We start from the raw sequence: 14,680 nt of genomic DNA, 5'->3' as shown, positions 1-14,680 counted from the left end.
TTTGGTTTTTTAAAAAAAAGAAAAAAAGTTGCATTGTTGCAATTTTTCTTTTTTAATTTGTTAAAATTTCTGCCCATAACTTTCTGGTATTGTGCCAAAAATGATGTTACAGTTTAAAACATTTTATGTTGACTGGTTGCTCAATGTACTTTGATTGTATCTTTGATATTACTCTAAATGGAAAATGTGCTTATTTAAAAATTGGAGACATCCAATGTTAGATTCATTTCATAAGCTATTGGTATCATACATTCTCTACTGAGAACATCTTTAATTTACCTACTATTTTAGTAAGTGGTTGTAAAAAAGTAAAATGGAAAATTTACCAATCCTTTGCTTTGACTCAAGTTAAACTCTCTTTACAGGTTTAGAGAAAAAGGTTTGCGAATTGCAAGATGATTTGGATCAAATGGAAGGATTAAACACTCAAGAGGTTGCAAAAATCAAACATATGGTAAGATATAAAATAATACAAACTGTCTATTATTAATTATATTTCTTTGATTAGATGTTTTAATTTTGTGTTTGTATTACATATATGCTTTAAATGTGTAAGATGATTTAATGGTATTATGCCCCTCAGCTGCTGAACACAAACAGTGAACTAGAAGAAACAAAGGCAGAACTTAAACAGAAGACAGATACCCTCATCGCTACTGAGTCCAGATTGAACATGGTAGACACACTAGAGGAACGAATCAGAGCTCTTAGTGAAGATAAAACTTCTTTAGAGGGACAGGTGACCAGCCTTTCTCACAAGCTCAATGCACTTTCTGTTCGGTAAGGCTCCATAATTACAGCATGCTCCTCTATTTTCTCTCTTTCTCTCTCTCTCCCTCTCCCTCTCCCTCTCCCTCTCCCCCTCCCCCTCCCCCCCCCCCCCCCCTTCCCCTCTCCCCCCCTCTCCCCCTCTCTTCCCCTTTCTCCCCTCTCTCCCCCTCTTCCTCCCTCTTCCCCCTTTCCCCCTCTCTCCCCTCTCTCCTCTCCTCCCTCTCTCCCCCTTTCCCTTTTCCCTTCTTTCCCCCCCTCTCTCTCTCTCTGCTCTTCTTTCTCTTTTCCTCTCTCTCCCCTCTTTCCCTCCCCTTCTCTCTCTCTCTTCTTCCCCTCTCCCCCCTTTCTCTCCCCTCCCCCCCTCTTCTCTCTCTCTTTTTTTCCCCTTTCTCCCCTTCCCCTTTTCCCCCCCCTTTCCCCCTCTCCTCCCCCCTCTCTTCCCCTCTCTCCACCCCCTTCCTCTTCCCCCCCCCCCCTTCCTCTTTTCCCCTTCCCCTTTTCCCTCCCCTTCCTCTCCCCCCTTCTCATCCCCTTCCCCCTCTCTCTCTCTTTTCTCTTTTCCCTTTTTTCCCCCCCTTCTCCCCCCCCTTCCCCCCCTCTCTCCCCCATTCTTCTCTCTCTCTTCCCCCTTCTCCTCTCCCCCTTTTTCTTCTCCCCTCCCCCCCTTTCTCCTCTCTCCCCTCCTCCTCCCCTTTTCCTCTCTCTTCCCCCTCTCTCTTTTCTTCTCTGTCGCCCTCTCCCCTCTTTCTTCTTTTTCTTTTCCTTTCCTTTTTTTTCCTTTTTTCCTTTTCTCCCCCTCTCTCTCCCCCCTCTCCCTCTCTCCTCTCTCTCTCTCTCTCCCCCTCTCTTTTTTCCTCTCCCTCCCCCTCTCTCCTCTCTCCTCTCCCTTTTTCTCCTCCCTCCCTCTCTCTTTTTCTCTTTTCCTCCTCTCTCCCTCCCCTCCCCTCTCTTCTCTCTTCCCCTTTCCCCCTTTTCCCTTTTCCTTCTCCCCCTCTCTCTCCCCCCCCCCTCCCCTCTCTTCTTCATCCCCCTCTCCCTCTTTTCTCTCCTCTCTCCCCCCCTCCTCCCTCTTTCCCCCCCTTCTCCCCTCTCCCCTCTCCCCTCTCTCTCTCTTCTCTCCCCTTCTTTTCCCCTCTCTCCTCCCCCTTTTTTTTTCCCTTTTTTTTTTCTTTTCTTTTTTTTTCCCTCCTCCTCCCCCCCCCCTCTCTCCCTCTCTTTCTCTCTCCCCCTTCCCCCTCCCCCTTCCTCCTCCCCTCTTTTTCCTCTCTCCTCTCTCTCTCCCCCTTTTCCTCTCTCCCCCTTTCCTCTCTCCCCTTTTCCCCCATCTCTCCCCCTCCTCTCTCTCCTCTCTCTCGCGTCTCTCTACTTTTCCTTCTCTCTCTCTCTCTCTCATCTTCTCCTCTCTCGTCTCCCTCTCTCCTCTCTCTCTCTCTCTCTCTCTTCTCCTCTCTCTCTCCTCTCCTCTTCTCTCTCTCTCTCTCTTCTCTCTCTCCCTCTCTCTCTCCCTATCTTCTCTCTCTCTCTCTCTCTCCTCTCTCTCTCTCTCATTCTCTCTCTCTCTCTCTCTCTCTCTCTCTCTCTCTCTCCTCTCTCTCTCTCTCTCTCTCTTATATATATATATATATATATATATATATATATATATATATATATATATATATTTATAATGGTCTCTAATTTGAATGATCCTAGAATACCACTATATTATCTGGCAGGTCCAGAGGAAAACTCAGTATCTGTTTCTCAGCTTTATTGAGGGAACAGACACGTAGATTAAAAGGGATCTTGGCGCGGTAGACGTGGCGGAGGCGGCGTCAGCTCCTACGGGTTGGAGGGAAGGTGTTCGCGGTTCAAGGAACGGACTCGGACTGATTCCTTTGGTTTTTTCTGGGTCACTTCCAGCCTAGGGCGTGGGGGCACAGCTGTTGCCCTCGGCTACCCCCTCCAGGCGTTTCTCGTTATCGCCGAAGGTGAGGTCATGACCCAGGAGGTCAGCAGCTGCCTAGCCAAACTCCTGATTAATGGATGTAATGGGTGTCACCCCGGCTCAGGTAGATTTCACTATTTATAGATGTCCACACTTGCTCTGCACCTACCCTCGCCTCGCCCTCGAGGCGCTGATAGACTGCTCCAAACCTCAAGGCTGTCCTACTCGCACGCCCGGAGAAATGCTTGACGGCCCAACGTAGACGTCATCTTCCACGGCGCGCGTCCTCATCCACCTCCCGTCCTGTGCGGGGGTCCTCCTTCCTGTCCCTCATCCGGGTCCGTCCACGGCGCCGTATACGCGAAGTCCTCGTCGTAGCGCCATATCTGTAGACGGTCCCGACATGGTGATTCCTAAGTCCTGGCTATCCACGGTTCCCGCCATCGACCGCGGGCCTGGGGTGGGGGTATCGATGACCAGGCTAATAGAAAACCAGACATGCACACAAGGGCCAAGATAGGTGGAGAGAAGATATGACAGGTGGGGGGGGGGGGGGTACTAAGCACTACGAGCCTTTTTAAACAATAAGCCGTGTTTTTTTTTTTTTTTTTTTTTTTTTTTTTTTTTTTTTTTTTTTTTTTTTTTTATGTCTTTTCCCTTTTTTTTTTTTCTTTTGATAGACCGGAATGATCAAGGCGATCCGCAAAGATCTACTTGAACCTCGAGCGTTCCGTAAAAGGAAGAGTAAGAATGCAAACTACATATACAAGTACTCAGTCCCTATGGCCCATTGCTGTGTAAAAGGATAGGTCCGTGATATGGGGGACACGAGGAACCCACACTGTGGCCTTACTGCCGATGCGATCCTCCTCCTTGGGGCATCCGATAACGCTTTCGCATAGCACGCGCCAAACACTAATAAGAGGAGAAACCCTGCCTAACAAGGTAACATAAACAGGATAGATGAAGTTTATGTGAAAGTCTGACATCAACCCGACGTCCGCGTCCTGAACTTACTAACGTGCGTAGATCAGCTCCGGGATTGTGACTTTGGGATTGTCGGCAAGGTTAGGAGCGCCGGCCTAATCGCTATAGGATCTGCAGTGACATCCGTGACGAAGGATTTGATTGCCGGAACTTTTAATGACAGAGAACGCAAACCCACAGTGATGAGGTAGGACAAAGGTTCCCTGCAATAACCTATCTGGCTGAAGCTCCTCGCAAGCAATTGTGGCGGCCGTTGATTGATAGAAATAGATAAAGTGTCGTGCGAAAGACTGAGCATGAAAGGCGAGAGTTGATCTCTCACCTCCTCGAAGGAACAGAGTGAGGTGATCAGGCCCACCTGAAACAAGAGCACGAGCACAAGATGGAGTCTGAAGAGATGAAGGTTAAAGTGAAGAAAAGCACACAAAAGGTCCTTGGTAGGCTTCAAACAGGAGTCTAAGAAGTCAGGGGAAAGGGGAAAAAGTAGAGCATGACCTCCTAGCTCTCTAAGAATAAATGTGTGAGGCACGTGAACATGTAATATGAACTGTTTGTTTGGTGGGAAGGGTGTACGCGGTACGCCTTAAAGATAGTAGAAGGACGCACTGGAATAATAACAGACAGCCAGAGGCAGTGAGGAAAGACCTGAGGCTAGCGTTTAAAACCGAGTGCGTTTGTCTTAAGGGGAAAAAAAAGTCTTGACGGAAAATGAAGATCCCTCTTAAGTACCGGCCCATGTCAACAGGCGAAATCACGTCGGGCGACACCTCACCATGCGCCGCACGAATGAGGGCTGTTGCCAAACTATTCAACGCTGTGTAATTTTTGTTGACTGTGCCCCTGATATGAAAAAACAGTTAAAGTAATGAGGTAAAAATGAGAAACTTTGTTTACGGGTGCCTACAATCTGACCGACCTTCCCTCGCACACCCTTTTAAAATCAGTAGCGTAATTCCTGAACATTGTGCCGCGAGCGTGTTTTGACAGCATGAGCAGATGAGTCGAAAAAATGTGAACTACAGACGATAAGCTTTCCTTATACTTCCTAAATTCGGATGTAAGAGTGTCGTCATCCACAACCCCGAAAAGTACGTGCGCAAAATTGCCAACAAAATTGAATAATCCTCGCCGGGCCCTACCGTAGAGTGAGAGGCCCTACAAAAGAATTCAACTCTGCAACGTCGATGATAAGATACGATTGAATAGGCGAATGTCATGTGCATTAAGAAGAATCTATGGTAAGGTTGTCACGAAGAGAAATTAACTGGTCCCTGTGGTATAGCATGAGCTTGGACGCGTTGCGGGAGTGGAATAGCGAGAACCGACCTCCACAGGGCTTGTTATAGGGAAAAACCTTCCCAAGGTCCTCAACCACAGCCCCAGGTGCGTCCTTCACGTTACGCGGCAGGCGATGCGAGTCTCCTCCATGAGGAGTGCCACAAAGAATAGGGAAACAACAGCATCCTGGAAGGGAGAGCCAAGATATCCTCACCACTCACACGACCAGCATAAAGAATATATCAAAACAAACCAGTTACAAGAGAAATGAATAGGATGATAATGGTCTGTCCTAGAATGAGCGGTGCAGGTAATAGCATGCAATCGCAGCTAAGTATAGAGATAGAAACAAAACCCTACGGGAGTAACACATATACCTGACGAAGCAAGGATGACTAATGAGAGGACAATCATGATTCCTGACACTCATAATACTGATCAGCCAGCTTCAGGACGTCAAAAGGGAAACCCCATGCACAGAGCCATCAGCGACAGACTTGCACTCTGCCTGTTGTTCTTTACTCCCACACTCTGTAGGGACCCACAATACGGACTAAGCTTAGCCCGAATATTTAGTATGAGCATGATTTTTTTTTTAAATACCAAGGAACCGACCCGATAGATTTCGCACGAGCGATCTTATGCTGGTACTCAATTATTCTGTCACGAGACCTGGTCAGGAACGCCTTGCTTGCTGAAACGCTCGCTGCTGCCGAGAAACCAAAAATACTCGCAAATTGTCCGCATAGAGGGGACGGGGCCTCATCCCAGGAGTTCGTAAGGCAGCCGCTTGTCCTGTCCCGTGAGAAGAAAGTGCGGCTATCGCCCAGGGAAGAGTGATAGGTAGAATTGATGGCCGCCCTGGACGGTGGGAGGAAGAACGCCCCAATCGTCCTTGCTGTCGTCCACCAGTTGACGCAAAAATGGGTAGAATGGATCTATTTAAACGTTCCGTAATGCCATTAGCTTGTGGACGGAACGGCAAAACGTTCACCTGCGTCACATGTAGCTGCTGCTTTGAGAGTGGCTAACACCTGATTTAAAAAACTGTACCGTTATCCGAGTTTAAAAATATTGTGGACAGCCGTGACGGCACACAAATTACGTCATGAAAATGCTTTTCGTGACGTGAAACCGCAGCCTTGACGGAACCGCCCACCAACTCGCAGTAAGGGCGAGAAAAAATTGTCCCACAAACACTAAAATGTGTTTTGTTTCCAGACTGTGATGTGGTGAAACCAGACAAAGTGTCACAATGACACTTTCTGCCAGGGAAAATCCGGAATATCGAACTTAAGTGCAGGCGCGGGATCGCTTGTGTGACCCTTGTCCAAGGGGCACGTCTTGCAAGCCCTGACGTGATTAGCTCCCCCCTCGTTACTAACCGCGGAAAATAAAACCGGTTAGGGGTTTCAACTGCATTTGCCTTATAAACCCACCACAATGTCTGCCTCACGGTATCATGAGCCATACTTCAACACACCGCGGCACTAAAATTTCCGGCACCACCAGGACTTCTCGGACGATCCGTCTGGGGACCCATTAATTCGCTTCGGCTGGGATCTCCGAAATAACGTCCGTGTCGTCAAGAAAAATTCCTTAACTGGCAACCCCTTAACCTTGGGGACCTGCGTGCCCTTGGCTAAGGCTCGAATGATCTGGCCGTAAATTTTGTCGGCACGCTGGGCAGCAAAATACCTCGTCTTTTATTCAGCTTTTTCCCAAAGGGGAGGAACCTGTGAAGCACTATTCCACAACGCTGAACGAAGGAAAGCTAAATGAAGGGGGGAAATCAGCAGCGTCGTCCCGTTCCAAGATTGCGAGTTTTCGATTGGCGCACGTGACAGCGTGTCAGCGGCGACAATTTGCGCGGCCCCTGAATTTTACACAAAAGTCACATCGAAATCGCCCAGGATATCCTGGAACGTGCCCTAAGGGACCATACGGATCAATTACCCATTAAGCGACCTGAGCGGCATGTGGCCCTGTGTGAACCATGACCTTGACCCCAGTATAATATCTCTGAAGTACTTAAGAGCCATACAATCGCCAACATCTCCCTATCGGTGACCGAGTAATTTTTTTCTCTGCACTAGTGAGAACCCTACTAGCAAACCGATAGGACGCAGATTCCCTTCGTGCTCCTGCATTAAAACGGCTCCTAGCCCAACATTCGACGCGTTGTGTGGAGAATGAAGGGGAGATAAAACCCTGGGAAATGCAAGAACGGGAGCGTGCGATAGACAATGTGTAATGTTTGAAAATGCTTTGGGACCTGCTCCTCGCCCCAGCGCCAGGGGACATCTTTCTTGAGGAGGTGTGTCAAGGGTTTGCAGCGATCCTCCCAAAATCCTTAATGAACGGTCTATAAAAACCTGCAACCCCAGGAACGACTTACCTGTGTTGCATCAGAGGGAATGGGGAAATACTGACAGCTTTTCCCTTTGGGGCCTCGTTAGGGGCCAATACCTGCAGCACTAACAGAATGACGAGGAAATCTAAACGCGACTGGAAAATTTTAAAACTTAGCCGGATTAATTGTTAAACCCCGCATCCGAAAGTCGCCTGAAAACACTGCGCAACCGCGCTTCATGTCCTGATCGAAGGTGAAACAAACCAAAATGTCGTCTAAATAGACTAGACCTGATCATTAATTAAACCCTGCAGGACGAGAGCCATAAGAGACTAAACGTCAAGAGGTGAATCCTGAGACCCATAGGTGAAACCAGGAACTCAAAGGGGACCCACATGCGTCGAGAATGCAGTGTATGGGGCGTGCCCCTCTGCCAGGGTACCTGAAGGAAACCTTTCGCCAGGCCCAATTTGGAGGAGAAGACCTTATTCTTCCACCATGTCTTGCAAGAGCTGACGAAGGTTAGGAATAGGAAAAGGTGACGGAACGGTCACCTTGTTCAGGCGCCGAAAATCGCAAAACAGGACGAAAAACCATGCTGACGCTTCGGCACCAGCAGCATCGGCGCTGACCACGGGCTAGGTCGAAGGTTGAATCAGCCCCTTTCTGCAGCATACCGCGCACTTCCCCCCTCTAGAATCTGACGCCTGCTGTGCGGAATCTTTATGCCGAATAACACAAAGGGTTAGATTCCAGGCTCTAGAGTAATAGGTGTTCTACCATGTGGGGTTCTGCCTAACGGACGGTACGTGGTCCCCGGTTAAAATGTCGGGGTATTGATTTAACAACTTGCCTAGTATCTCCTTACCCTCGCTAAATGCGAATGGCCCCTGCCCTAGCTTTTGCTAATGCTGCAGAGAATGGTTTTGCTGAATCGTGGGACGTGGAAGAAACAGCGCCAGAGAAAGCTGAGCAGGCAGTTCAAACTCAAGCTATCAGGAGAAACCGTGACCTCACAATCTATTAATCTGACACCAATTAATAGACAAAGGGGCAGTGTAAGTTATCAAAATGGACTTGCGCACTCCCCTCCCCCGCAAGGTATCAGAGAGGGAAGAACACATGTCCCCCCCCTTTCTCGACAATTCTCAGGGAGGACCAAGCATGTGCCAATTTTTACCAACCGAAGCCGTTACATTAACCAAAAGTCATGGAAAGGCGGAATTACTACAGACCTCCCGCGCCACTAAGTGCGCCAAACATCATTGTCAACCCACATTCGTGCTTTGATGACGGGGTTTATGTGTGAGATGTTGGCGTGATGTGTGCGTGAGGTATCTGTAGCATGCTGAGGGGAAACAAATTTCCCTGATGAATAGAGTGAGACCTAGAAGGACTCGTAGAAGTCCATGGAACGTGGGGAGATAGAATCGGTTGTGGAGGAGGGATAGGGGGAGGAGGTAATTGGGGGAAGAGACAGGGGAGGTAGGGGGAGGGGTCAAGGGAGGACGAGTAGGAGAGGAGAGTGATGTGTTCCCCCCTGCGTGTGGTCGTGTATGATGAATGACACAACCGAGACGTGTCGCTGGTTTTGTGGTAGATGCGGAAAACCCAAGCATGCTAGGGTGAAAGGGTCTGGGTGTTTCCAGATGGAACTCGGCTCAATTAGCTTATAAAATCACCTTGAATCCACCCCATTCTGCTGCGGTCGCAGAACCCTACCAGAAAAGATATTTGAAAATCCTGGCCAAGGAGCAAATGGCCGGGGAAACTATGGTAACCTTTCACTACGACGAACTGATGAGGAAAAATTATATTTCAAACCTCAATCTTACATACGTAGTTCAGCTACACCTAGCTTAGATCCAGTCACACCTCTACACAAACCTTGGCTGGCGATACCTCCGACGAGACTGAAAATCCTCTAACACCTTTCACTCACGAACTGACGCAACTTCCTGTATCAATGAAGGAGTATGCACTTTCCCATTAAGTTTAGCAGGTAAGAGAGGGGGGGGCCCGTTCCTGTGTTCAGTATACCAGCACTAACGACACGAGACCGAGGAAGACGACGTACTACACCGGAGACCAATGCACTTCTTCTCCGGTTCGAACCCTGCCATGTCTTCCTCTAAAAAATGAAAACCCCCCACTTTTCTATAAGCACCGTCCCTGTCATTCTCGCGATGAATTTAAGGGTGATCGCCACCTGGTCCGGAAAAACCCCGTGCACTCATTAAACGCGTGACCCTGCTTGTTGGCAGTACGGACAGAAAATGCTTAGCAGAGCACTTAGACGGACATGCATCCTTAAAACATCTACGACACTGGCCCAGGTTTTCGGCGGCCCAGTTAGCCACATGTGGTCGTGGGTTTTTGCGAGCAGTCACCGAGGGAGAAGGCCCGACAAGTACTGCGCCTCCAGAGGTGAGCTCCCGGATACGCACGCGAGGGTGGGGGGGGGGGGGGATTGCTCAGCGCAGCGGTTACGGCGGGCGCGGGCGAGGCACGTCTTATTTCCTGCCTTCGTCCGCACTGGCGGGTTCACGCCGCGGTTCATTCCCCCCCAACTGTTATATTTGGGATTATTAACCTTGTTTTTCCCTGTTCTAACCACATTTGCAACCACCTGCACATTTCCACCCTTGTCTGACATCTTATTTGCGAGGATTCAGGAAGCTTATTTGAATGAAGCACTGTCGACTTTATCCCAAACTCGTTTTGCGCACAGCTGGAGAGATTGAAACACTAACCACGCTTTAGCAAAATGTTCAAGAACTGCCCGCGTGCGATGTGCTCTGAGTAACACACTGCTTCAGACACACCGACGCGTCTGATCCCGGGATAGACTGCGCCCACTGCATAAACTTTACGCGAAATTTATTTAGATAAGATGAAAGATCTCTTTGAAAAGGAAGTGGGTTTTTGATTCTAATAATTCTACGAGTCGTAGATGGTTTATTTTCCGTCTGCCTCGAAAATGTTGAAGTGAAAATACTCTTCAACATTCCATACGACTTTTTTTTCTTCCGGCAAATGATTAAAAGAATCTAGCGCCTCAGCCACTTCGGGATTTCGTGGTTTTAGTCGCAATTCTGGCCGCAAAGAGGGCCCCGATGTAGCAAAATGCTCGGAACTCCCGTCTAACCCCTGAATGGATTACGGTGTCTTTCACATCCGCAAAGAAATTTGGGCAACAGAGACGTTTGAACCGAGAAATTTTGAAGCAAAAATTGTACAGTGGGAACCATGCCGGGATTCATGTTGCCGCAGCCGTAACAAGGGTGAGGTCAGAGGAGGGGGTGGAGTTGGAGAGAGAATGGTTTCTGTTTGTGTTGCGAGAGAAGGAGGGGAGAAATAATTCAGAAAGTAGATGGTGTAGGAGAAGATGAGCGAGAAGAAGTAAGAGAAAAGTCAGAGTCCTTAGGGGAGAAACCTAGCGAAGTCTGGGAGAGCCTTACGAAAATCGACTTTTTGCACGAGTATTTTTTCCCAAGGAGGAGAGCTCATCAGAGAATGTAGAAAAAGAGAATGAATTTAAACAGCACTTCAAAAAAAAAAAATCCTCAGTTTTATAAAATATTGTGACTGTTATCAGATGAAAGGAAAAATACTCTCAGTAATTCCCGTATACGCCAAAACACGACCTTCCCTATTCCCTACGGACCCTAAACACTTTTACACTTAAGAAAATGATGGGGTCGTAGCACACAAATGGGGACACGGAAAAAAAAAGAAAATGACCCTTGTGTACTTACGTTGTCCTGTAGGCTGCTGACGACGATTCGAGCGGAGGCAGGAACGTGAATTCTACCACCCTGAACACCAGCTATAACGGTCTGTAATTTGAATTATCCTAGAATACCACTATATTATCTGGCAGGTCCAGAGGAAAACTCAGTATCTGTTCTCACTTATTGAGGGAACAGACACGTAGATTAAAAAGGGGTCTTGGCGCGGTAGACGTGGCGGAGGCGGCGTCAGCCCCTACGGGTTTGGGGGAAGGTGTTCGCGGTTCAAGGAAACGGACTCCCGGGCTGATTCCTTGGGTATTTCTGGGCACTTCCCCGCCTAGGGCGTTGGGGCACAGCTGTTGCCCCCGGCTACCCCCTCCCTCCCGGCGTTTCTCGTTATCGCCGAAGGTGAGGTCATGACCCAGGAGGTCAGCAGCTGCCTAGCCAAAATCCTTGATTAATGGATGTCCCCCCCGGCTCAGGCAGATTTCACTATTTATAGATGTCACGCTGCCTAGCCAAACTCCTTTATTAATGGGTTTTTCACCCCGGCTCAGGTTTGATTTCACTATTTATAGATGTCACATATATATATTATATATATATTATATATATATCTATATATATATATATATATATAAATATATATAATTTTATATATATATCCCTATCTCCCCCTCTCTCTCTCTCTCTCTCTCTTCTCTCTCTCTCTCTCTCCTCTCTCTTTCTCTCTCTCTTCTATCTATCTATCTCTCCCTATCTCTCTATCTCTCTCTCAGTAAATACTGTTTAAAGAAATACCACCTTTATTTAAAGGTAATAATTGTTTTATTACTCAAACAGGTACACATCCCTGGAAGAAACTAAGTCTGAGGAATTGAGCCACCTCCAGAACAGAGTCATCACATTAGAGCAGAGACATTCACAGACCAATCTACAAGAAACAGAGAAAGTGCAGGCCTTGATCAAGGAGGTATTAGTGATTTTATTTATGATTTTCATTTTAGCTGGGAGGCATTGTGCAGGTCTACCCTCAGGAGTGGAAAGTTTTGTATTGAGAGAATGATAATTAAGGTAAGCTTGGTTCTGAATACTTGGACATCTGAAAAAGTTCGCCTCAAAAATTTTAGGGTCGACAACAAGATCTCAAGATAGTCACTCTTTCATTATACAGACAGCCCTAATCCTGGAGCTCCCACTGGCCCTTCTGTCTCCCAGTTTGGTTACATTATAAGTACACTCCTGAGGTAGATGCATCTAGGCAGCATCTGCTTTATTACAGAAAATTAAATGTTTTGAAGATTTTTTTTTTTTATTACACAAATAATAAAATTTTATATTTTTATATATCTTGCATGGCATTGTAGAGTACCTAGAGAGATGATATAGAGTCTGTGCAAAGAAAACTGTCTATAACCATCTGGATAATGCAGATCAAATGACAAATATGGACATTGAAAAAGGGCAAAACAGCCAGAATCACTTATGCATAAAAAGGGAAAATAACATTGCAAATAGGAGGCATAGAGTATTGTCACTGCAAACAAGTGTTTGTGTGCTCCTGGCCTACAAGGCACACAACCGATAGAGGGGCTGCTCACATAAGCCTAATGCCCATATTTTGGTCCATGTGATTGTCATGAACCAAGTGTGTGGAGTAGTATCATGACTGAAGTAGCAATTATGCAATATAGTTAAGGGAATGCTATCAATGATGTAATGACATTTCAACAGTTAGTTGTTGTATAATGATTGAACTATTCATCATTAGAATCTTGATTAGATCACTTGTATTTTACATTTGTATTATATAAAATGTAAAAAATAATTAACATCATGATATGATGGCATCATGACTTACCTTAGAGATCTCCCTCTATCACAACAGTGACAACATGATTAAAATTTTAACATTAACATTTCAGCCCTAAATATACAATATTTTTGTTTACATGGGATGTGACATTTGCCTGGGAATTTCTATATATTTGTAACTAAGCAAAATTAAGTTTCAACTCCCCACCCCACTCTCACCCACAAACGTATAAGGGAGAGGGAGAGCAAGAAGGAGAAAAAAATTAAAGATGAGTGTGTGGCTTGTAGGCAGGCCGGGTGCACATGAACACTCATATATGGTGTCAAGAATCCTTGCCTCCCCTTTGCAATGTTATTATCTCTCTCTGCATAAGTATTTTTTGCTTCTTTGTCATTTTCCAATATTTGTCATTCTGTCTGCTGTATCCAGATGGTAATAGACTGTATTCCTTGCACAGACCCCGTATAATTTCTCTAGGTAGTCTATAGCTAAGTGAAATAATAGTAGCAATAAGTTATTTGTGTCATTTTAATTTTTTTCCACAATATTAAATATTTTGTAATACAACCTGCACTGCTGGTCATGGTGGGCAGGAATCCTGGGCATGCAATAGTGTTCTCTCTAGCTAGCCAGCACTCTTCCAGTCATGGCTCACAGATGGTACATTCCACACTCATTTACTGATAGGTATAATGCTAGAGCCCCTCCCTAAATGGCCACTGAGTCTTATCACCTTTAACCCATTTCTGACGGGTAGTATTCATAGAGGCCTGGGACTCGCTGCCGGGGGCTTATATCGTCGCCCGATCATGTGCGACCACTCATGCCAAATACCAGCATACCATGCCGTTTCTTCGTAATACTACGAAGATATGTTGTATTTTCAGTTTTCATTATTTTCTAAAGTCTCTGCTTGCCATACTTCCTAATAAATCGAGACTGAAGGATACTTTTGCTGTTATATAGACTCCATAGTTGATCATTATTCGGTCTATAGTCCAAATAAAATAAGCAGTGTGCGGCATCATGGAGTTGAAATTGTCTTTTTTTTTTTTTTTTTTTTTTTTTTTTTTTTTTTTTTTTTTTTTTTTTTTTGTTGTTGTTGTTGTTGTTGTTGTTGTTGTTTTGTTATTGTTGTTGCATGGTAAAAATGAGAAAGTGTTAAAACCGACTTAATCGCACTTTCAGTGGCAGAAAAATAATCTTTTGCCATGATTGTAACAAAAAAAAAACTCATGGCATGTTCATAGATACACCATAGCATGTCCGTACATGCCCCCGGCAGATGGTCCTGCCATGCCATGGCATGTGCGTACGTGCCACCCGTCGGCATGGGGCTTTGTGCACTTGTAGTGAGTCATTCCCATCATCATGGCCTTCAGTCAAAATTCTTATAATGGCAAGTTCCTGTTACTCCAGCTCAAAGCCAAAATTTTCCATGACAGCATGTTCACATTCCCCAGCCCTAAAGCCAAATTTTTTCATGATGTGATGGTCACATCATCTGAATTGTAGGGGGATGAAGTGAAAGTAGAGCAAGGGAAAAGTAGATATTATTAATATATTCCTTTTTATGTCTTTAAGAGAGAATGTATGGAGCACCAGCTGGAGGAAGCACGACAACAGCTTACCAACATAAAAGCTTCATGGAGTGAAAAGATTACAACCCTGGAGAATCAGATTCAAAACCTTAATTCAAAGATTGCAGAGGATCAGGTATGTGAAATGATGGAACTGATTTTCATTATGATTACAATTTGACCTTAAGCCTTTTTGGCTCTCGAAACAAGAAAGATCCTTGGTGACCACACATT

General features: G+C 46.1%; 1 protein-coding gene across 3 annotated transcripts in view; it reads left to right on the top strand.

Annotated features, from left to right (window-relative positions):
- Positions 1–14,680, top strand: part of LOC119580918 (golgin subfamily A member 1-like) — a 78,033-nt gene that overhangs the window by 51,593 nt on the left and 11,760 nt on the right. For all 3 annotated transcript variants that reach the window (XM_037929160.1, XM_037929158.1, XM_037929159.1), the window contains 4 exons: positions 366–454; positions 584–780; positions 11,894–12,023; positions 14,451–14,582. In XM_037929160.1, coding sequence (XP_037785088.1) covers positions 366–454; positions 584–780; positions 11,894–12,023; positions 14,451–14,582 — 548 coding nt within the window. The remainder of the gene's footprint in view (positions 1–365; positions 455–583; positions 781–11,893; positions 12,024–14,450; positions 14,583–14,680) is intronic.

The sequence above is a fragment of the Penaeus monodon genome, chromosome 14, assembly GCF_015228065.2.
Source record: "Penaeus monodon isolate SGIC_2016 chromosome 14, NSTDA_Pmon_1, whole genome shotgun sequence".
In the NCBI taxonomy this organism is placed as follows: Eukaryota; Metazoa; Arthropoda; class Malacostraca; order Decapoda; family Penaeidae; genus Penaeus; species Penaeus monodon.
The sequence above is the reverse complement of the archived record's forward strand: the minus strand, read 5'-3'. Positions and strand labels throughout refer to the sequence as shown.